The 25,497-nt window shown below is 38.8% G+C and overlaps 1 protein-coding gene across 1 annotated transcript in view; it reads right to left on the minus strand.

The window, feature by feature from the left end:
- Positions 1-25,497, minus strand: part of PLCG2 (phospholipase C gamma 2) — a 70,488-nt gene that overhangs the window by 29,427 nt on the left and 15,564 nt on the right. Inside the window, exons 3-16 of the mRNA XM_056361243.1 lie at positions 19,039-19,179; positions 16,328-16,421; positions 14,786-14,833; positions 10,654-10,738; positions 9,805-9,888; positions 8,290-8,333; positions 7,027-7,099; positions 5,908-6,009; positions 5,616-5,734; positions 4,033-4,118; positions 2,964-3,084; positions 2,279-2,447; positions 431-535; positions 123-212 (exon numbers count right to left, since the gene is read on the minus strand). Coding sequence (XP_056217218.1) covers positions 123-212; positions 431-535; positions 2,279-2,447; positions 2,964-3,084; positions 4,033-4,118; positions 5,616-5,734; positions 5,908-6,009; positions 7,027-7,099; positions 8,290-8,333; positions 9,805-9,888; positions 10,654-10,738; positions 14,786-14,833; positions 16,328-16,421; positions 19,039-19,179 — 1,361 coding nt within the window. The remainder of the gene's footprint in view (positions 1-122; positions 213-430; positions 536-2,278; positions 2,448-2,963; positions 3,085-4,032; positions 4,119-5,615; positions 5,735-5,907; positions 6,010-7,026; positions 7,100-8,289; positions 8,334-9,804; positions 9,889-10,653; positions 10,739-14,785; positions 14,834-16,327; positions 16,422-19,038; positions 19,180-25,497) is intronic.

Consider the following 25,497-nt stretch of genomic DNA (forward strand, 5'->3'; position numbering starts at 1 on the left):
TCAAATACGCTTGTTATCTGACACGGATCCTCTACGATTTCAACATTGGCATAACAAATACACATTGAAATAATCTGAGATAATAAAAAGAACATGTTTAAACAAAAAAACACAGCCATCACCTTCGACGAATCTTCATCAGCATTCTGTTCTATATCATCGCTGAACGAAAGCTTTCCATCAGCAATAGCACAGTAGTGCCGAGTCCACTTCTAAAAGTTGAGAGATAGTAAAACCATTAAACAAGACAGAAGGAAACTCACTAACCACAATTTCAAAACAAGGTGTAACAACAAACAAAATACCTACTTCCCCTCATTGGCACCTGTTCAAATGACTGTGTTAACACAAATACTGGAGAAAATTCATGTAAATTTCTGGCATTACACAACCCAGTAACAAACTGCGGGAAACATCACATAAATAATACCTGTTCTATTGTGTCCCACATGTAAAGTTCTCCCTGCTGCTTTTTTTCTTCTTTCTTGTCTTCCAAATTCACATCAATGTCTCCCTTTGGCCCCAGTTTTTTGTGCTTAAAAACAAAAAACACCCACCACATTCATACACTCACATAGAATCATATATAAAATTAGTCATAATATTTCAGCATACTCAGTATTACTGGAAGTACTTCCCTCCATTGCACAGCCTTCTCTGTCATTACCAACACAACAGCTGTTCCACAAGGCTTTATGCAACAGGGCTGGAATTCCTTTCTTTAAAATTTAAATCTCATAATAAAGGTTAAAAAACTATTAGAGGTATCACTCAAGCAATGAAGAAACAACTAGTCTGGTAAGAGCTCACCATTCCTTAGAGGACACAAAACCAAGTGAAGTGACATATACCAAGAAATAAGCATAAAACAACAATCGCTCTGCAGAGAGCAGAATATAAGGAACAGAAAAACAAAACAAAACAATGAGGAATTAAAATGAATGGGGAACCTACTCTTCTACAAGAAAAATGAGCAGAAGGGAAATTTTTATGAAAAGAAGGGATAAATTATCTTGAGAGTGCTGACAAAAAACAGTAGCTCAAGGGGCTAAGAGTAGCATCAAATACTGAAGTGCAGTTCATGATGGGATTAATCACCTCGTATCTAGTAGTTCTCAACTACATTCTGTTCTGCATAGCCTGCTGCAGGTAGATTTTAATTTGACAGGCTTATCTGAAAAATCCCACAGGCCCCTGAAGTAGGAGTTGCCTTTGACTGTTTACTGACAACAATTTCCAAACAAAAGCCAAATAACACAACTAACTCACAGGCAGGTGCTGAGCTATTTAAGGACTCTTCAATGCTCTTTTAGACAGGACAAAGTGATATGGATGTTCTCTTGTGCAGACTCATAGTAGTTTGTAATTTCCTTTAAATCAGATCTGTCACATTATTATTCACATGCCTGCGCAACTCCCCTCTATGATCTAAGGTAACAACAGACAGTTTGGAGGGGAGAAAAATCCCAAAAACTTGAGCACAGAACTTCTGCACCTCATAGGGGGGTGCCATGATTTCCAGTCTTATTTCAAGAGCTGTATGATTCTATCTATCTGTCCTTACTTCTTCTGTTCAGAAGTTTAATACACAGGATATAGTACTGTTAGAAGAGCTGGAAGACTGAAGCATGGACAAAAGTAATTATTATTTTACTAAAGAGATCACGAGCAGGCCTCATTCTCCACTTAATTTTGCCTTTTGAAAAGTTCTACTGCAGTTTCAATCTGAGAAGTCTTCGTTTGGTTATGTTCCACAACAGTACTGAGTAAAGCATCTGTATTGCCCAGAAGGTAAGATACTCTAACAGTGACTGCCTTCTAATAGGAGCCTCCGTGTTTCACAAATGCCTTGCTAAATTACTAACTCAGTGTGATTTCAGTACGCGAACACCCATCAATTTTGGAACTTTGCAAGCAATCCTAACAACCTAAGTGTGCAGCCTGCAAGTACTTTGGGTTTCACTTGAATGAGAGGCATTCTTTGGAAAAAGTAACAGTAATCTAACTTTCTATTCAAGAATATACTTTTATCATTTTTAAACAGGCTACATTGTGTAACAACACTTACTGCAAGTAAAACTTTAAAGTGCAAGCACTTTAATACCTAGTTTTTACAGAACTCTGTACAATATTGCAAAATGTTACTAGTACACGCTTGAAGCATGGGGCTTCTTGTCTCTCAACAGAAACTAACAGCTAAGCTGTGAAGCCAGAGTAGTATTTTTGGCTCCTGCTCTTGTTTTCCTATGTTACCTACCAGCACACAAAGCAAGCCTACCTTGATGATGATTTTTTCTTTCAGCTGGGTCGGTGATGGTAGCTGATCTGCACTGGCTTCAATAGGCTTCATTAAAAGCTGATCCCCAAACACCTCCTTGAATACTTTGGCCATGTGTCGCTGCTGTTCCACACTACAGTGCTCTTCAATTGACAGAATGACTGGGTACCTTTCACAGAGAAAACAAAATGTAAATGAAGACAACTCGCCTTTGCTACAACTGGCAAGGCAAGGAAAACAGCATCCTCCTCCACTCCACCCCAGATCAAAAGGTAGCTATGCTATGAATTCTGCACCTTCTCAGCTAAGACCTCCCCTACAATATGAACATTACCTGAGAGACATATTGGTTGTCACTTTCACTTGGTAGTATTTTATTATTTAAAAATAATAATAATAATTAAGACATACTATTCAGCATTTTAAGTTTCACGCTTCAATTTAATAAAAGACAACCCAAGCAAGGAGATGGGAACCCCTTTAGGGTACTTACTGTCTTCCTTAGCAGTAAATCACTATGTAATCCTCAAAACCAAATCTATTAAAGACACACATTTGGCAATAACGAAGGCTACTGGAATGTCATTATTCTCCTAGTACTTCTTGCTCTAGGTTACAGAGAAAATAAGTTTAGGAATATCTAAGCATATGAAAACAGACTTAAGGAAAATAAATTAAAGCTTACTCAGACGCAACAAAGGCATGATCTTTGATTGCCTGCACTACATCATCAAATTTGATCTTTGTTGTCCGTGTCCATCCATGGTAAATGATGGGTTTTCCATCAGGACCATCCCAGCAATCCACTATGAAAGACAAGCAGTGGAAAAAGGAAGAGACCAAGCAGTTATTTAAGTAACTCTAGGAGAAAGAATATATACAAATCTTCAGCGATCCACATACTAAGTCATAAACTTTAATGTTCTAATAATATATTCTATTAGATGAGTTTATAGCTCTCAGAGAAGAAATTAAATCCACTTAAGTAAAAGCAATACAAATAAAATATAATATAAAAAATTTCTAAAAGCTTTATCATGTGGAAATATGGGAATAAGGAATTTGGGCAGCTATATTGCCAGTCTACTAGCTTACAACAATTTTCCAGGGATAATTACACTCCAACAAGTGGCAAGTTGACAGCTTATCTCTTTGCTGATTTTAACCCTGAAACTCTTCATTTGAGATACATTTTGCATTAGCCAACTTGAACAGACAGTAGCAACTAGTTTTATGAAGGAACCAGTGAAGTAACATGAAATTAAAGTCAAACTTTTCAACAAGGTACACAAAGCACAGGGATGAAGACGCAGACACAGTCTGTGGAAAACAAACGCATAAACACATCAATTGATTTAAAAACAAGTTAAACAGGATGACAAATGGCACCAAATTACAAAAATCTCTGTGTCTTAGGCTTCTCTGTATTACAATGAAAGCAAATCATCTATCTATGCTATACAAGTAATTCCAGTTTAAGTCTTATACTTTCATATAGTTGAATTTTTGCTGTACAGTGCAATGAGATTTAGAAAGACCTTCTTAAAATTCCAAGGGAACAAGAATCAGAGCAAGCGAACAGGGCAATAGCGAGGCATAAGAAAAACAATTTAGGGAATAAGTGTTTTTATATGACTAACTTCAGAAAACAAACTAGTTCTTGATTTCAGTTCTTTTTTCTTTCTTAATAAACAGGGGAAACTCCGCTTATATGAACAGCATGTTACAAACCACTCCACAGACCCTTTACTCACACTCAATACATCGACATCCCATTCTAAGGCACCTGATGTAAGCTTCTGTGGAAGATTCACTTCGAAGCTGGTCTCCTGTCAGATATCTAAGGAATAAAGGAAATCATAAAAGACAAGCAGCCCATTTCAACCATTTCCCACTCACTCATTGGGCAACATTTTTTCCCCTGTCATGGAAAATGGATGTTGATTCTTTTTTTATCACTTCTCTTTTTTTTTTTACTTGCAATGGATGAACTGGACTTTGCTGAACCTGATGCAATCAGACTTTTGAATGAACCAAATTAGAGGAGGTTAAAGGCTCGATCTAAACATCAGCCAACTCTGACTGACATATATCTGCAGAGACAATCATGAGCTTTGAAACATACCTAAACCACGTCACGCTGAGGCATAACCATGCTGGAGGGATGTGGAGGGTATTTAGAGTGGTAACACACCCTATACTTCAAAATAGACCTACAAACTATATCCATATCCACTTACTTTCATTTCCTGCAATATTTTATTTCACAGAATCACAGAATGGTTGGGGTTGGAATGGACCTCTGGAGGCCATCTAGTACAACCCCCCCAACTAAAGCAGGTTCATCTAGAGCAAGTATTCCCAAAGCATTATTTGTTCACCACTCCTCCCTCTCTTCACACTTCCTTTTCATTACAATGCCAGATGAGCAAATCCTCTTCATTTGAAGACGGTTCAAACTCATCATCACATAGGCCTGTATTTGGGCTGAAGAGCATACCACAGATTGTCAAGGAAAAGGGCTAGATACCTTCAACACAAACTACAGAAGTCAGCAGCTACATTACTAAGCATAAAATTCTAAAACCAGTAACAACAAAAATAAAGTCCCCAGGCCTTCAAAGTTCTGGCTGTAAAATAAACTCAAAATAACAAAGAAGTGCATGGATAGCAAATTGCACTCTTCCTCAGGCACCTCTGTCTGCTCTAATCCTCATCATCCTGGCAAAGTCCATGAACAGCCAAGTCCTGATCACTAGATGTGCTAATTTAAGGTCTCCATATCCCTTTCCTTTTCTGCTCAGGACCAAATCTTTCCCACTTTGTGACACCATAAACTGTCAGAGTATCTATCAGTGGTGCACATCATTGCCTCCTTTCCCAAGAAAACAAATCCACTGCCCTTCAGATCACACTAACAGTATGGGACTTTGCCACAGGACAAGTGGGGTTCTCGCAGCATTCTTCTGTTCAGGTACAGTTAATGCTGACACTAGCTCAACAAGGCTGGTTTGCTTAGAAAAAATGGAAGCTCCTTCAATAACTTTACTTTCTGAAAGCAGAGTCTGGAACTCTGCTCAACTCAAGACCTCTTTATTTTTATAACAGGATTCAGGGTTTGGGTTTTCTGTCAGCTGAGTTCAGTTATATCTCAAAACCTCTAAGATCTTAAGAGAAATGGAAAAGACGTCCCACAAACTGTATTTGCCACATTTACATCATGCTTTAGGAAGGTTTCATACATCCACGCAGTATATTTCTGGCATAATGTACTTTCTCCTAACTTGGGCTAGGTCTGTGTGAACAGGGATAGACAATGGGACTTTTGGTAACTTACGTGTTATGAGAGGAAGAAATCCAGTAGTGGGACAAAGGATTATTCATGTCCTGTGCATCTATTGAATCATATTTCTCATCCCAAATACTGTTTTCTTTTGCAAAAAGGTAAGTGAGGAACTACAATACAAAGACAGAGACTGAATCTAAACATTTTTACAATACAAGCCTAAAAGAAACCCAGCAATGTAGCAAGAGAAGCCTAGAGGATCTGCCATCCAATTAACAAAGTAGGAACAAGCACTGAAAGAAGAAAGTCCACAAGGAACTACTAGAAAGTATCATTACCTTACCTCATCAACAAAGAGAAAGGGTTCAGCAGTTTCTCTCATAGTGTCATCAATAAATTTCGTCATTCGTTCTCGGACTTTACTGAGATCTTGTGCCCAAGATTCCTTCAGATAACAATAGAGTAGGAAAAAAAATGAGAAATAGTGTTAGTCTATATAAAATCAAATAAGGAACAGAGAGACCTACAGATGTGATTTACTTCTTCCTCATCTGTCTAGTTTACTGCCAATGTATTTTATTGTACCCACATATCTTACGTGTTTCCTCTGTGAAGTCTGAGGGGGAAAAAGAAGATCTCCATCTAAGTACCTTTACACAGTTTGGAGGCCCACAAGACACATACTACACATGTACACATACGCATGCACACACGGAGAAAAAAGCTGCCCTCCTTGAACAATATGCTTTAACTATAATCTGTCTCATTTCTAACTGCAATCTGAACACCCTTTTAACACAGTGAAATAGGGAGAAAAAAAAGAGTAGAAAGCTTATACAGAAAGTGTAGGTCTCACTTTTCAATCATATTTGCAAATATGGAGCTTAGCAGCACCTAGCAAATATTACACAATTTTTTCCCATTATGTCTGTGCTAAATGATATTACAGAAGACCATAAGGACATGGTTCCAGTTCCTGCCTCCATCCTTATCTCCTTGCTGGTGTAGGACATCAAACTGGCTCCATTCAGTAGAAAATTACCTTTGACTCGAATGCATGCAGCTTTTTATGTAAGAGCTGCTAAAACGCAGCCACAACCAAGGCATTACCCCAGATGTACCAATGATGACACCTGTAACTAGGTCAGGCTGTCAGGTTTGACATACATCCAGTGTTTATTCTAACCTTGCCTGTTTATCTACATGACTAAATGGAGACCTATTAAAACCTTATTTACTTTGGCCTTCCTCTCATCCTCTGGTGCACCTTCAGAGCCTTTATACAGACGAAAAACAATAGTTCCTGTGAATTTCAATGGCAAAAAAGGAGAAGTCTTTCCAAGGCCTAGTATCCCAGTTGACATCAATCATATTCTATAACATGTCACATTCCTTTTTAATGATCACAGAATTCTCTGAAAGAACCTCAAGAAAAAACTCAGAATTTATGCAACCTTCTCACCTGCTGCTCATGTAGCAGGAATCTCTGAAAGTCATGGAGATGAACTGCTGAAGCATCTGGACGGTCAGTATTTCTAAAAAAAAAAATATTTATATATATAAAAGAAAGGGAAAGTGTGAAGCTAAAGAAATAAGACAGCAAGTATCATCAGATGTTATAGCAGAACATAACATGGATTTGTATCTTGGATTTACAGTATAAACGTGCTGCCACCACCAAGAAACTTGTTATGACTCCAATGGAATTTAGGTTAGTCTTGTAATACTGTATTATTTAATTACTGTATTTTGAGCCTTTAAAATAAAGCCTCCTGGATTCTTGATGTACTTTTGATAGTGATTCATTGGGAAAAGTACCAAATCTGTGCTCACTGCTTTGTAGCAAATGAGCAGCATTCACTTGGCAGGGGTGTTGTTTAGTTGAGGCATATGGAGACACTGTTCTTTTAAATTATCATAGAGCCGCACTTCCACAAATAACTCCTTCCACGTATTATTCGGCTCATCTACTGTGGTAGATCAAAGCCTCCTGAAAAAGGAGGCAAGATGTAGCTGCACCAAGAAAAAGCGGCACGACTGCTTTCCCTTTTGTAGGACACAAAAGCCGCATCATCTGGTACCAATAAGGTATTTATAACCTACCCATCCTTCATAAATCTGTGCTTATAAGCAGTCTCACCAAGTTTGATTCATATGACACGACCAAGGACTAAAGAAATAAAAACTTTTCTCTGAGGGTACTCTGTAAGTAGCTTCTGTAATCTGTTAGTGTAATATTCAAAACCAAGATAAACTGGTTTAATTCAGTCAAAATGTTAGCAATGGCTGTGACATCCTTTTTCACACTGTACACATCTTAAATTTTCAAGTTCACCAAGACAAAGATGCAGAAACTGTTACTATCAGCATTCTGCTCAAGTCCAGGCAAAGCCTGGGCACCACACCACCCTCCAGACTGAGGTTAAAATTTCTCCATCAAATTGTCCTTCCATAGTTCTGTCCAGCTCTTAGTGAAATCAGATAGGCAAATTCACTCATTCAAGTCCAAACCCCTTCTGTAGTCAGAAAGTAAAAACCATTTATCAAGTCATATTCAGGACGTATTTCCATGGTAAGTTCACCTTTCTGAATGCAAAAAGACATACAATTTCTTTTCACTTACAAAAGCATCAAAACAAATAAAGAGTGATGTAATTAAAAAGCAATGCTGCAGCACTACAACCATATGGAAATGTGGAAAAATAATACAAATGAAGAATCTCACCCAAGAATGAACACAGAGGAATCCTTTTTGAATTCATCAAGAATCTTAAACAAAAAAAAACAAAACAAAACAAAAAAAAAACAAACAAAAAACACAAAAAAGGGAGAAAAGATAAATAATAAAAGAATATGCAATTTTCTAATTCCACCTAACAATGTCCATTGGTTTGGCAAGGGGAAATAGATAGGCCTGTCTGCTCTAGAGAACCTGCATACAAGTTGGCAAGACACATTTTTAATTAAAAGCCTAAGAAAAAACCCATACTGCCAAGGCTGGCAACCGCACTTCAGGCCTTTCAGTGTGAACACTCACAATTCTCAGGCAAAAACCTTGCTATTGATAATGTATATTATAAACACAACTAATCAAGTTTCTGGGGAGCTTTCATTGTTTGATAACGCAGAAAAACTGGAATTACATATCATCCATCATATTTATTCATTGAAATATAAAACCTAAATTGCTTTCAGCTTGGCACAGCATACTTACAGATCGCAGGAAACTTATCAACCACCCCATAGCAGTGTTTAGCAAACGAAGGAGTTTCTTTGAAATGATCCACAAGGGCCAATAACAGAAGTTTAAGTCAGATAACCTCCTTATTCTGTGTTTTACTCTTGAACTTTCTGCTCAAGCTAATTAACTAGACCATCCCAGCCAAAAATAAAACCCTGTCAGTAAGTTGAGATTCTTCATTACTTCAATTTCAGCATCACTTAAACGGCACAAGAAAGCTCTATTGCCAAATGAAACAGCGCTGACTTTGACTATTGAAGCTTCTATTTTAGCAACCGCAAGTTGAATCAACAATAAGCACATCGTCAACAAAGACATTTACGCAGGTAATTTCAGATTACGTGTTTTCACACATGTTTAAAGGGTTCCTAACTTTCAGACTCACTAGAAGTATGTAGTTTCCACCAGGTTCATGAATCTGGGCAGTGAATACATGGAAACAGTAGTCAGGCAGTTTCCCATATATATTAGCTAAAATGTAACTCCACTGCATTCACGCCTCCCAAGGACTGCCTGATACATGCCTTGTAATGGACTCACCACCAGTAATCTCCAAGCATAAGAGATTATGAGAACAACAGCTATTATTTGATGGCCAGGATACATGCCTGTGATTTAAGAATGTTCTTAGCGATAAAAAGATTAATACAAATATCAAAAAAACTTGGTCCTATCTGCAAAGAGATCAGGCAAGCCTAAAAGACATTCTACATCCTGAACAAACTCACAAGAAAAGTTCTTCCCAGAAACCCCGCTATATCTGTGCATATCTCTACTACCAACACATAAGAAGCAACATGAATGACTTATTCATCTTCTTCAACCAATTGCTGATGGTGACTGTTATCTACACAAGTACAGTACTACACCCTTTTTCTGTTACAAGAATGAGGAAAAAAGAAAATTAGTAAAAAACAAAACCAACAAAAAAATCAGCATTCACTCTTTATTCTGATCAAGCAGTTTAACAGTATGAAGACTACTTATGAAAAAGCTTACCGATTTCTGTTGTTCAAACATGATTTTCTTGTAGAACAAATGAAATTGTTCAAAACTAAGCTCTTCCTTGTGAGCACCTATCTCCTACAACAGAAAGTACCACACAGTGAATTTAGAATTCCCCGAACTGCATCTGCACAGCACACAAATCACTCTTACCCCAGCCGCCACCCTCTGACGCATTCTGTTCTACTCCAACTTCATTTGTTTTAACCACTTGGGATTTTTTAAATGTATTTATTTTTTAAACAATACAAACAATTAAACAGATTCTTGGTTTGTGACATAGTGCTCCTAGCCCACATCTCTGGCCTTGCATTTTGCACCCTGACTCCACTTCCACCATGTTACTGGGAGTGAAGTAGTGCCTCATTTAGTCATTGTTAGCTGGAGCAACAGAAGCAAGACTGTATGTTTTAAGGGTGGAGAGTTTGAAAGCAGGAAAAGGTGGGGATATTTAAAATTCCTGTAGTAATGGAAACAACCTTCAGAAGCTATTAATGTTAGCACAGGTTGGAGTGAAGAGGTTATTACTTGACCATATTGCCAGAAATTTTTTTCATTATATATGAATTTTATCTTAAACATAGTACAGCTTCCTATGCACCTGCACAGTATCAGCACTGGGGCTCAAAACCCAATGCTGGCTCTGGTCAGCCATACAATGAAAAGGAACATTTACGTCTATGTTTTCTTATAGCCTTCAACATAGGCAAAGCCATGCTGAGAAATTAACTGACATAATTTATTTAACTGTACATGCTAAGAAGCAAAAATATAGGCAGTATCCTGAAAAGAAGTAACACCTATCAGATAATACCAAACAGATAAAAGTTATCAGGTAATTACCGCAAATTTATCCTTCAAGAACTTCATGCTGCTCACTTTGAAGTTTACTTGGGGAAGTACAGTTTTCAGCTCTCTAAGACTGATACTGTGGAAGAAAAGAAGAAGAAGAAAAAAAAAGATAGCAAAAATGCCACAGTTTGCTATCTCTAGTCAGCTACTAATATATTTTCCATTAACACAAAAATGTGACTATTGAAACATTTTGCGTAGGGCTCATCTCGCATAACATAATCCCTATAAACATCACACCTACATGTCAGCAAGCTAGACTTGTTTTCTAGTTGGTGGGGAGAAATAGGCACTTCAATTAATTTGGGCATCCATATTAGGATGAAGAGAGCCATGCTGCAAAGACACCCATTTCTCTCCATCAATAATTAATCAGATCTAGATGATCAGCTCAAATATAGGTGTTTACACATGGTCAGATGAATTGCAGCCTTTTTTCCATTGTTCCAGTCCCACTGGAATACAGACACAGAAAACATTATACAAAGGATATAACAAACTGATGAGCAGAAACAGAAAATAAAAAGCTCCAGTTTTCATTACCATTATAACCTTCTTCTCCAGCTGTTATTCACTTGGACAGTAAAACTGATTTACAGGAGCAAGACTCTCCCCTTCTGCAACATCCGAACATGACCCCATCCTCCTCTCACAACCAAGTTTTCCCAGAAAGGACTGCCTTCCAGGTCCATTTACACAGACCTGCTGATCCTTCAGAATGTCAAGTAATATACCAGTAACATTTCAAAAACCAAAGTTTTCTAGATAACAGCAAGACCTTTCAAATAAGACATACTTATTCCAAATTTTAAGCAACGCAGTGCTTACATACACCAAATACTCACAAAGATAAATTTATTAATCACTGCAACACCTTCTGGCCACAAATACTTTCTGGCCATACATCAAATCACGTATGATGTATACATCAAACTTCTTCTGTTGAAGTAATACTGTGTATTACAAACAAGCCTGTGAATAGCTTATGTCAAAAACCTCAGTTTCCTTCATATCTTTCAGTTTTCTCATCAACCTCAGATTGTATTCCAGTGCCCTAGGTGTTGCTGCCATAGCATCCTTCACTGCAGATTCAGAGCAGCTGACAATATTTACTGTGCTTACGATCAGCATGGAAATAGGAGGTTGGGGAATGCTGCTATAGCTCCTTATGAACAGAAGGGTGATTTCTAAAGGAGCTGTGTGTCCAAATGCTTTAAATGTCGATAAGTACAGGTGAGCTGATCTAACAGCTCACTGCTGTTACAAGTAGCAACCCTAAACTCCCCTCCTTGTGCCCCACTCCCTTTTCCTGTTGCTATGGTCCCACTGCTTCCATAGGCCAGCTGTGATGCTTGTTAAACCTTTTGATAATCTGTTTCAACTTGCTATGCAAGCAGAAAACTCTGTGGCTGACAGAGAGCTAGAACAAGTTTCCCACTGGCTTCACGAGGTCACCTCATGCCCATATCAGCATTATAGCCAGAATAGGAAAAGGGGCAGGAGTGCCTGACTAGCAGCATGTAGAGGTGGTAGAGGAAATCAGATTTCATCCATTGAGCAGCACCAAGCTGGTACACCAATTCAGCCATCTCCTGTAGCTCCATTTCAGTCACCTGCTATTCAGCTTGTCTTTGGATAGCAAAGAATGGAAATGAGGTTGCACGTTCCAGGACAGAGTCTCAGACTGGGTATTCTGGGTAGGCACAGATGTGAGGTCTCAATGAGAAAGGTGCAGCATTACAGTGGGACATGTGAAGGGTACAGGGACAAGTCAGAGTGGAAGATGAGAGGAATCCCTGGCAGCAAAAAAGGAAGTGGGGAAAAGTCAAGAGAATGCAGACACAAGATCCATGGGTCCTACTGCCAATGCCCACTAAACATTAATGTGATACCAACAGTAGCCAAGAAAACAAGGCTAGGGTACTTTGTCTTGACTTAAAGTCCAATTCATAAGCCATTAACTCTCTGCAAACACAGGTTCAGAACAGAGCCACTTGAAAGCAACAAAAGCAATCAGCACCTAGACAAAAGTAACACTTCCATTCTACGGTGTCCATACAAGCAGTTAACCTGTGAGATATTCTCATCTCCATTGTGTAGAGAGGGAAAGAAGCAAAGCAAGAAGGAACTTAGCCAAAGTCCATGCCAAAGCCAGATTAGAACTCAGGAAATTCCTGGCCTTCCACCTTGTCGCCAGACCTCTGGAAAAAAACACTACTTTTAGGAGCAAGAATAAGCATTCCATTTGTAGCCTAAACACCAAGCACAAGCAATTTCCTCTGGCCAGGCAAATGCAAGCCAAAACAAAGAGCTGGGACTTCATTACCACTGGAAAAAACTCAACCTGTGAAACATGACTTGCCTGGAAGCCTAACCTTTACAATTAACCTCCCTAGAAACTGCAACACTAAACACAATGAAACTCAGTCCAAACCCCTTCCCTGAATTTTTTTAAAAGCATGAATCATCTATCAAGAAAACAAAAAACTGCTCTCTCCACAGTGCAAGTCCCCTTGATCTTAACCAGCCTGCCTTGTAGTGATAGAACAACCCTAAAGCAAGAAAAGAAACCTCTTCAGCAGATATATACTGTCAAGCCACAGCTTCTCTATCCCAACATTTGCTTTTGCTTCGTGTTCCCCAACATATCCCCACTGCAGGGCAAGTTTTTCTAAATACATCAGGAGGTATAAGCCAACATCCACTAAAGGATGGTACTTTTCCCTTCACGACACTACCACGTTAGGAAACACTGTTTTGAAATGGTGTCTGCCCACATTGAGGCCAGCTGCACAACGTCACAGGCTATCTATCTGCAGAACGGCACTATTTCCTGCAATAACACAGTCTCATTCACACAATAAGACACAATCTTTAGGGAAAGGCCTATATCAGAGGAAACGCATGTACTTTTCTACACTGAATTGCACCTTAGAATAAAACACATGCCAGACAAAGAGCAAAATCATGGTAAATAATAGACATGGGGAAGAGGTGTAACATTCTTCTCAGCGTCACATGACTTCTGGCAACTCTAAGGAGAGGTATGCAGCTGAAATCATTTAAAAAAAAAAAAAGTCTGCTTTGCTGTACAAAAGCTACAAACCCACATCACACACAGACCTGAAATAAACTGCTAAAAACCATACAAAGCTACACAGCACACTGGGAGCTACAACCCTACAACTTCTTTCACGAAAAGTACCAGGTCAGAGATGATTCTTTGGCTTTGGTCTATTCGACCCCACGTAACCAGGCCAATCACCCAAGAAAAAAAAATGTTTGCCCTTACTCCAAACCATTAACTTTGCTTCTTTCTATATCTATCCTCAACATATCTTCCGTTTCCCACTGTGAAAGCAACTCTTTCATATGGCATTACCCTGTCATACCATTAGTCCTCCTCCTCCTTTCCTCTAATATCCTCAGGTATCTCTGTTATCTCCTCTTCCTCTTAATATTCTGCTCTGTCCTCCTGACTGAATCAAGGGAGGGCTAATAATTTCTGCCCCGGATCTTTAGCAGCCCATGTTGAATCCTGCTTATGCAGCTTCATTGTTACAAATGCCCAAATAAGCTTTTAAAAGCTGATTCTGGTCTGTCTACATCAGAGTGTAGTCCAATGCAAACACGCTTCAGCCATGAAGGAAGAACTGGTGGCACAGCTGCACAAGAAAGCTCACAGCGGGTTACGCAGTCCAAGCTGCTGGGCTCGAGCTGGGCTATGAAAGGGCAAAGACCTCTATAAAACAAACAACCCTGCACACAAACATAAGCATATACAAAGCAAACATACCTGCACAGCTGAGCTAAATCTCTACACAAAGACTGGAAGAAGACAACTCCCTTTCTTCATTCTGGCAGGGTAATAGTAGGCTAAAAGCAAAACTACTTATTTGTCATCATTTGCTTCCTCATTATACCATGTACATGAACATAAGTGAGTGCCATGAACATGTTGCGTTTAGCAAAAGACAAGTTCTTAAAGCAAGAGCAAATGCCATTTTCAGAGTACTCATGTTTCACATCTTGGATGTATAATTATTTATTTATTTTCATTCCACATCAGAATCTGCAACAGAAGTTCGCTAAAACCAAACTGAACAAAGAGACAGCTTCTTACCTGTTTCTTCTAGTTTGATCAACAGAATAGATCTGCTTTCTCAGCCAGCTTGTGGAAAAGAAGGGGAAAAAAACCAAAAAACGTTTAATCTAAGAATTATAAAGAAAACACAACCAATTAAATATCAAAATCCATAGATGAAATTCAACAGAAATATTTAAAAGATACATCTCTTAATAATGCAAAAACATTTCCAGTGCAGCACCTAAAGACTCAGCCAGTTTTATAATTGTATTTGTAAATACATACTTTTCTGCTGCTTAATACTGCATTTTAAAGCCACATAAACAACACAGGAAGGGGAAGGGTGGGCAGGACAGAAAAGAACAAGCAAACAGAAGCTGTAAAAATGTAAGTGGATAAGGCAAGCCAAAATTTCAGCTAATCTAAACTAGAGTAACTCCATCAAGTCAACAACTTATGCCAGCTGAGGCTGCTGGCTCAAATCTATTAGACGCATAAAAATTAAAAACTAGGGCAGAGAAAGAGAGGTTCAGAGAATTTTAAAGACATTCCTCATTAGAGTGTATGCCAGTTTTAGGTGCACAGCAAAATAGTATCAGCAGCATTAATAGTAAATGTGTACACACACACAACTTTGATCTAAAGGATGAGCACAGCATGTCATTATTAAGTTTATCCTCAGTCTCTACAGGAATCACTCTGCTGCACAAACATAGCCTGGAATCCAGGAGCACTCTGTATAGGAGCTTGCTGCAATACCATACAATAGACAAGAATAATTTCTCCCCAAGTAGGTAAAGACAACATCCGTGTCAAAGCCACAGTTTTGTCAAGTAGCAAGCAATGACACAGTATGTCTTCACAGCAGGTAACAGCAGTGACCGCAAACAAAAATGTCAGCTATGATGAGAAGCAATCAGGTACAGAGGCAGCATCAAAAGCTAATCAACTAAACTGGCATTCTGAGTATCAGCAGTTTTGTGTGCAACATCCTCAGAAGCATTAAGCATGCAGTTGCACCATAATATGGCTGGCTGCTAAGAAGTAATGTTTATTTTCATAAACATTCAAAATAAACATTCAAAAAAATGTTTATTTTCAGCCTGGCTCTCTGAGTCAGTTGATCACATTGCCATACAATGCAATGGGTCCAATAAAAAGCAGAAACCACAAAAGCATGCATTGGAATTATTGGGACACAGGACACATGGACACCTACTAGAGCCACCCCGCTGTAACTACATAAGACATACAAATTTTCCAGGAAGTCAACACACACTTGCAACAGACATTCTTGTGATCGCATTAAAAGAGTGTTGGTTTGTTTTGGTATACAGAACAGGGTAAATTGCAAGTCCGCATTAGTGGATGCAGCACAGTACAATACCAGAACAAGTATATAGCAAAACAGACATGGAGAATTTTCATATGAGCTTTCTGTATCACACACTAACTGGAGAGTAGTTGTTCATACTGGCAGGCACCACTTGTTGCACCTTCAAAAATTTCTTTCAGATTTTCCACTTTCAATTCAAAAACAAATGTTAAGTCTCACAAAGATAAAATATGTCTATATACCTCTCTGTGATTGCAGGTGTGGGAGCGCTCATGACCTCTTGATACAAGATATTCAAGCCACACAACCATTTATCGGCATCATCTTTAGAGTCAGCTGGAAAAAAAAATACTATGAGAAATATCAAAACACAATCACCACAAAACCAAGACATAATTTGTGATGTTCAAATAAACCCTAGCATACAAAGCTGCCAATTAAACTTTCTCTTTGATAAATCTCATTGAATAGCTTCATGTTGCTAATAAGAAACTGCATGGATCTGGGGGTAGGAGGGTCAATTCTGAAAGTTCTGTGAAAAAATACCTCTTGTTCAAAGTCTGCTTATCAGGGCAGGCAAATTTCAACATCTCAGCAGAAAAAACATAGAACTACTGCTGACCTCCTGTAAGTAACACAATCAAATTCACTGTCTTATCTTCTATCTCCAAAGTGGCAAAAACCCAGGGACCTACATCTCAAGCAACTTGAAGCACATAAGCCAAGAACTCGTTATAGCATAAAACTAGCTCATTATATTCCAAGCAACTACAAGAAAACTGTGAAGTACTGGCTTTTGATGGACATAAGCACCTCCTTTCTCTCCGGATTAGACTTACGCAAGAGGAACAGAAAGGGAGCAATGTACAAAACTGGTGTAGCTCATATAGAACACATTTCAATAGAAGTTAAAAAAAGGTCTAAAATTCCGTACACGGCTTACACTAGAAGCCAGGTACATCTTCCTCCCAACATTAAAAACTGGTTTATCATTGTCTTGGTTTGTTTTAATTGTAGTTTGCCTTTCCATTTCCTAGACCAGCAGAGTCCTCCACATTATTTAACATGATCACATTTGCTAATGCTTCGACCAACAGAACCAAGATAATGAACTGCGTGCTGGGATAGGCTTCCTTCCCCAGGGAATACAATTAAGCTGAAACCAATTCTGTGGGCCTCGGATGAGATGCTATCATTACAGCCTTCAGTTGGGCAAAGTCCATTTGCTTTAGCATTCTGGTTCTGAAATTTCATGATGGCATTCTTCAGTTAAACTAGTCTTGAAAAATTATTTTCACACAGGAGCTGTAATCTCTGCAAATTCTTTTAACTGCCTTCAAAGCAAAACAGTTTCTCAAAAGGTGAAGATTACATTTTATTTAAACACACTTTCAAACAGTGCTTTATCCCCCAAGGATGGAGCTAAAACCCAGCCTCAGCTCCCTATGGAAATGTTTTTCAATTAGTTACAATTTCAGAAAGAACACCCACTACCACTGCCAACCAATTATTCTCCCAAGACAATTCTGCCCTTTATGACAGCTACCGTTCCCTTTAAGTAACAATTATTTTATATTGTTTTAAGAAACCACGACCAAGCACTTTAACAAGGAAAAGGATTTCCCCCTTAATTGAAAGTTGTATAATGTTTTTCTGCAGTTCGGCATTACAGCAATATCTCAATGCACTGAGTGTTTTCCAAGTATTGGCAGAACACTGGCTTTGAGAACTGCCATGGAAGAGGGATGGGGGGTGGTTAATGGAAATCAAACTGAAGTACCTGGCACAGCTGCATTTAAGCACAGCTCCTTACTCAAAGTTTTCACAGGCTTCAGCCAACAATGGTAAAACTTTAAATTTGAAGTTAAAAGCGTATAATAATGGATTAGTCACAAGCAGTCTTTAATTTCCAGTGCATCAGACTGCAAAAAAACTTGTCTTCTAGTACTGCAATCTATTAGCAATTAATTCCATTTTTAAAAAAGGTACTGTTAGCACTAAAACAATTACAAACCACTCCTTTTTTTCTCCCTTTAAGATTCTGCAATGAATTTAATGATTTAAATGAACAAGTGTGTTCCTGCACAGGACAGACAAAACTACCACTCCAAATAAGTCATCTGTATGACTCTAAACCAAGGATCCATCACAAACATTTTAGAAAAGAAATCTCTTTGTAAGCTCCACTACTTAGAAACTGTATTCGGACTGCACTGTAAGAATTTATATCCCTTTTCATTTCAAAGTCTTTGGGTTTGCTACCCTGGATAGCCTCACCTGAAATAAGTGCTGCAACCCTTTCAACAGATACAGGATACAACTTCCCTCTGTTTCACATGGATCTCTTAATTTTCAGTTATCATCTTCCAATACTATTTATGGTGCCCTAGTACTTCTTTAGAAGAGGTTTAGTATTATCAGGTGACATGCACACACATAACCTCAAACTAGAACTTCATTTTTCCAAATTGGCATTTTCCAGTTGCTAGCAGGTGATAGGAAAGTTTCTGTCATGTATCTGTAGTCTAACTCTTTATGGCTATCGTTTCCAGAACAATTTTGTCCAGACTAAAAATTCAAGGGCAATATTCTGGCCACACTGAAGACAACAGCCAATCCTTTACTGACTTTAAAGAGGACAATGTCACCTCTGCTCTTCAGCACCGAAGACCTTACTAGAGAGATTTAACCAGCAAAAGGCTACCTTACTAGAAATGATTGAGCAAATCAGAAACTACGCTCAAAATGACACGCTATCTGAAGGCAAAACATTACAAATGCAGCAGCAGTTCACAGACATGAAGAGCCAAGTAAAAGGTCTATCTCCAGATTTTAAACAGCTGGTGCGCTTACTCTGAACTGCAGAAGTCAAAACCACAGTATTCTTTGCATTACTGTTCCATCAATGTATTTGATTTGTTCAATCAGTAGGTTTAAAAGAAGAAAAATGTACCTGCTAAGCTTAAGGTGTTGAGGACAAACTGGGTACCATAAAAAATAGTAAAGCAGTGTTCTTCTCTTTGCTTTGCTTTGCAACGCTCAAAGTCCTTCGAATTCTTTCCTGGGCGAATTTCTTTTATTTCCATCAGATCCACTGAAAGGAAACAACATTCAGTCAGTACAACTGCATTTACATTCCAGCAGAGCCATAAACAATAAGATGAACATCTCAAAGCATGCATACATATATAAAACATAAATACACACACATATATAAACTTAAAGATCTTTATTGGGCAAGAAAAACAAATTGCACCAGCTTGCAATCCATGAATCCACAACTAAATATATTACTAACAGACAACAGTAGAGAAAGACCAAAAGAAGAAGAAAAATAACCTGTTGTGTTTTTATCATTTCACTATCATTGATTATCCATGAACAGAGTGTATACATGGGCCTTTTGCGTTACAGAAGACGTAATTTCACAAATGGCATTTACTCTTAAACAAGAAATTTCCAATTGCCGTGGCAACTGTTCAGAGACAAAAAAGAAAAGATACAACTTTTAACTTACCCATCTAAAAATTACACATCAAATCTTAGATAGTCAGCTAACCTTGTCAGCTACTATAGTCACTGGCACTTGTAAGAAAAATATTTAAAGTAGGAATATAAAGTGAAAAGCCAGCCTAATAATGAAAATGTTTGTGAGTTTTCTCCTGGTCAACTCCAAAGAGATCTCTGTCATTTAACATAACTTATTGTATCACTTTCGACTTCCTGCTTTCTACAGAACACAGGTACATACTAAAGCTCAGCAGAGTAGGAACACTGCACAAGCACACATTTTCAAGTCAACTCCCTTTTTTTAATCAAACCATTGCTACATGGCCTGCATAACAGTAGTGAGACAGCACTGAAATAGAAATATGTGCACTCTCAAGATAAGATACTTATTAGAAAACTGAGGAAGTGGTTTTGTTCTGCTTGTGGACCAGACAAATAAACAGTTCTTCCCACTTCTGGACAGTCTTGACTTACAAGCTACAGAATGAAGAGTGAAGAAAAACATTTCAAGGCTGTTCTTGAAATGTGTTTATCAGACTTAGCAAGATCCAAGGAAAAAGCTGAAGGTTTCTGTCCATGCATTTAAGAACACTGCAATATAAAACCCCCATTTTAAGTGAACACTTCATATGTAACAGAACACATAACATAATGAAAAAGCAATGCTGCTGCCAACAGACAGAGAGCTGAACACTGGTTAAACCTTCAGCCTGTGTAGAACTAGGTATCTATGACGCCAACTCGGAAAGGAGGGAGAGACAAACAAGGAAGTTCATCAATGAATTTCTGATAATGGAACACTAATTCATCTTGGAATTTCTTATTCTCTGCAAAGTATCCCAGGCCAAACTTATCAAGCAGACATTGCTTTGTCCCAGACATCAAACAACTTACCTTGGCAAAATAGGACCTTAAAGTTAACTAGAACTAACTGTAGGACACAAGCAACTTAAAATATTTTTTCCAAGTGTAATTATATTCAAGACAGGGTTTTAATGTCTCAACCTCTATGTCTCAGCCACCGTCTCAAACCATGAAAAAACCTCCTACAATCCATGTGTCTTATTGGCCAAGGCCCCTAAATTTAGATGCAGATTTCTAAAATAAATTAGTGACATGACCATAAATGACCAGCAACCAAAAGCTCCCTACTGTTGACTCTGATCCCCTTTACCATCCAGAGTCTCACCTAGATCCCTAGCGGTGTAGCCAAATATCCATCCCAAAATGCCACCATCTGAAAAATACGATCCAACCCCACCAATTCACGTTAATATCAGCAGAGAAGAATCAGGATGCAGAGATAGAAAGTACCCAAATAAAGTGGGAAGGAGGTTGCATGGCTGCAATAAACAGCATGGGACTGCACCATGCTGGCTCATTCTAATCATGGACAAGAGCAACCCCAGTAACCCCTTTTGTTTTCCCTTCACCCAACAAATCCCTGCTGAAAAACACAGTTATAACTTCAAAATGAAGCACACCTTTCATTTCAGACTCCTATAAGTCCACACATGTGAACACCGCACCACAAAGACCCATGCAAAATATAAGCTATAAGCAGCGATAAAACAGATTTCACAACCTGCACTGCTGTTATTTCAAGTGGCTCTTACCTCATACTGACCTCTGAAACAAAAACACAAACTTACTCAATGTCTCACTACAGTTCTTTTCCTTGCGTTACAACTTTTCAACCCTACCATCCCATTCTACTGTATGAACGTATGAGCATATACATACAGCCACAAGGATTTTTGTATGCACAGGTTCCACACTGTTATAACCATATTATTGTTTCTCCAACTGGTCTTTGAAAAAGAGATTAGTATACCCTAGTTGCTAAAAATTCACTGAACAGAGGAACGATTCAGGAAGAGAACACATTTTGGAAAAAAATAAAAAAAGACAAAAAAAGAGAGAGAGAAAATATTTATATAAAACCCCTCAATTTCACAATTTACATTCCTATACTTCTGAGGCAACATATTATATATCCTACAAAATTCTGGCAAGATATCATTACATTTACTTAAATAACATATGAAGCAGATGTACAAAACACAAGTTTTATTAAACATTCTTTAGACTTTTACAAAAAGGTATAATACATGTCATGGTTTCAGAAAATGAATAGAAATTACCTGCATATATTTTAATGACCATTATATACCGTAATTATGATGTATTACTCTGTATTTTTGAAAGAAAAGCCAAGGCAGAAAATCAGAGGTTGGGAAAGAGAGATATGCACAGCAAGCATAAATTTTGGTCTTACACTAAGCTCTGCTACCTCCCCAGGCGGTCTGGAGTCACCTGGCACCCTCCACACAATGCCCCCTAAGTCCAGGATGGATGATCCCAACTGAACTGAGAAAGGAACAGGCCAGGAAAAACTGCAACATGTTTCAGACTCAAATCAGTAGATTAACCGTACCAATTTAGCTGTTACACAGTTAACTTTTTATAGCACAATCTGTCACTGAACAATTAAAATGTAACTTTATGCCTGTACCAGAACTACCAGCACAGCACCTAGAACACTCTTTTATCTTCCTAGTGCCTTTAAGTACTAGAGCCTTCCTTCTTCCTAATCCCATGTCCAAACTGCAGAGCTGTATCCTCACCTGGCTTCACGTTCCTGGGACCTGATACACCTGAAAAAAGCACAGACCTGGACATATGCAGCTTGCAGGGTCAGATCAGGTCCAACATGCTTGCAGGTGTGATTCCCATAAAATAGTGCAAGATTCATTCATTTCCCAGGGAAATATAAATCAAAGTATGCCCTGTAGAGATGTTGACTCACACCCAGCAAGACAATAAGGACATTCCCAATGTATTCAGTCCCCAGTTTAGAAGTCTAGTGCCACTCTGAAACCCCTACAGTACTAGTTTACATTTCATTCATTCTCTTACGTGGTTATTTCTACAGGTTAAAAGGGACTCCTTGGCAGCCTCATCAGTCAGCTATTGATTCTGACAACTCCCTCAAGCAGCTCTTTAACAAGACTGGACTCCAAGGCACGTTCAATTACCATCCTGTCTCAGGCTCTGATCTGGGCATGCAGTATTTGTGGCAGTTCAGAGCCTGAAGCTGCTCAACTTCAGCTCCTGCTGTTGTGTGTTGTTCAGCAAATCAGTTAATTCAATGGATCATTACACTACTACATAGCTACTTTCCAAAGACTGCACAGATTAATTGCTCAGTGCCTTCCTGAGCGTCTGCTAGAGCTCTTTACTGCCATAAACTTAACAATAAACTTTTGATCCTTGACACCTCCACCGATCTCTATTCAAATGACCTGGCAGTAGTGATCACATTTAGTCACACACTTATAAACTATGAATTGCTGTGACCTGTCCTTCAGTTACACTTAGAGGCAGACAGTAAAACAAAACTTGGATTCTACTACAGCAGGTGCCATGCAAGCTCAGCAGAAGACAAGACATAAGGTAAGCACAGGGAGAAAATGATGTGAACAGGAGAACTGGGGGGGGGCACGAATGATAGGGGATGACTGTGATCAAAAAAAAAACCAAAACCCACGCAACACCACTGTGCTCCTCATTCCAGAAGTGAGCAAACCAGCACTGGTATTCAAAGGGGTAAGTTCTGTCTCTGTCCACCCCTGTGCTCAAGCAACACCCACCTGTGGTTGGGAGCACAACCACTCAACACCCAGACAGGCAGTTGGGTGAGGGAACGGCCCCTGCTTAAAACCAGCCAACACTAACAGCAGAACACCTTACGTTAGCTGGAGGCACTCAAGTTTACCATAGGAAGCCGTGTTTGCATAGATCAGCTTTGGTCAAGTCACATAATTTTAGGCTGAAAAGTCATGCAGATTGTATATACATGGGGTAAGTCAAAAAATCTTAGAGGCTGTCAAACTAGCAAGGTATCCTTGACTTAATAAACAGTATAAGCTGAGTTCCACTGAGACTGGCATAATGGACTACAGGGTCTTGTGGGATCAGGCTCCTGACTCAAAAGTCCAAAGTCCCCACGAGTCTTTCAGTGTCTGTGGCCACAAACAATGCTTGGATCAGACCTCAGAGTTATGTGCTTAATGAAGGACAAGAAAAAGCCTACAGAGAGATTCAAAGGAGGCTTACAGAGTCAGAAATCAGGCCATGAACATTATTTATTCAGCAGATATTTTCAGTAATTTTCAAGAAGGCTAAAGGGAAACTATTGGCAATCTTTTGGAGAGGAAAATAAGAGACACTGATCACCTAAGTGCTGTGGACTGAGACACGGGGTGGGCATTCTCTAGATGAATATATTCACATTTTCATTTGTATGTACATATAGCAACATTCTGCACTTCAGAGTTTTCAGAATCCGTAATTTTTTTGAGCAATTTGCATAACAAAATATTCCAAAGAGGGTTTCATCTCAGGAAGGCAGAAACTGCCCCCTGCAACATGAGCTATGTGCAAATGAGCACCCAGCGAGTGAAGAAAGCCTTTAGTATCTTTTTGCAAATGTACTCCAGGGTGGTTAGTGAGGACAATGGCTTTGTTCACACTTCTGGAGAATTAAAAATTAACTACACAAGGTGTGTCTTAACAGCTTGTTTTATTCAGAGCAGCAATGAAACACAGTTCTCATGCAACTCTAAAGGGAACAAGGTGAGGCTTCTCTCAGAGGAGAAAGTCACATGAAAGCAAAAATCTCCTGCCGCGTGACAGTACAGATCGGGCATGGAAAGTAATTCAGCTCACAGAAACAGTGAAATTTAGCGAGAAATTCAGTTGCCCCAGGAAGTCATCACAGGTAAGCCACAAAATTATCTGAAAACACGGTTACAAGGATGGAACATGAGAAATAGTGTGCTGCATCTTGAGAAAGCACACATGACTAGCTTTCCAAGGGGTCCTCTGGGGATTTAGCTGTGTGACTGACATAAGGCTTAGAGAAGCGCACCTTTTAAACCCACAGGTTTTTAAGTAATCAGGTCACACAGAGCTGCCATGTACAGTAACAACAAAATACCATTAAATTAATAACTTCTCACTGGACTGCTCAGCAGAGTAACAACATATTACAGCCCTTCCCAGTTTGCACTCTGAATTCAAGGGGCCCATACATCTCAAATGGCTGTTGGCTTCATACTAAAAATTAAAAGGCACCTTCACCAAATGAGATGAGAATATCCTAACTTTTACATATGTGCCCATAAAAGTTTACATTCTACTCCATGCAACAAAACAAACCAGAAATGTTGCCATGTAAAACTTCGAGGAAAGTGTACCATAGTACCTACATCTCGCTCTCACTTTGAACACAATCACATTGGGGTGCTCAGGTCTATGAAGTTAATTCCATCCCCATTTGCTGGCTGCCCACGACAGGAAGTCTGGTCATTGTAAGTTAGCATTAAGCATTGCTTAACTGAGCTGCTAAAGGGAAGAAATTATTTGAAAACAGCTAAAAGCTACACATGTTCATTTTTTCATTTGACCACAGAAACCAAGCTCTAAATACTCAGCTGAAGACGCACACAAAGATCCCCTGGGGGGATGGATTGCTGAAGCACAGCAACTTCGAAACAGAAAAAAGGTGAATTTTAATGCTCCTTTGAAAAGATACTCCATAAAGTGCAAGATGTAGATTCATTTTTGCAATGACATACAGCTTTTGAAAAGTATTCAGAATACAGAAAGAAAATTACAGAATATGAACTTGAGGTTTTCAATATGAGTTAAGTTTATTAGTTTATTGCTTTATGTCTGAAACAGTAAGGAAATTCAGACAGAAGAAATTCTGTTAGCAAAAAAAAAACCCTCACTCCTACAAATTAGCAAGGTCAAGTCTAACACTGAAGCCAATGGAAGCCCTCATTTCACATTCCTCAGCAGAATACGTAGATACCATCACTTCTCCCAGAAAGGT

Source organism: Falco biarmicus, chromosome 15 (genome assembly GCF_023638135.1).
Source record: "Falco biarmicus isolate bFalBia1 chromosome 15, bFalBia1.pri, whole genome shotgun sequence".
Classification (NCBI taxonomy): domain Eukaryota; kingdom Metazoa; phylum Chordata; class Aves; order Falconiformes; family Falconidae; genus Falco; species Falco biarmicus.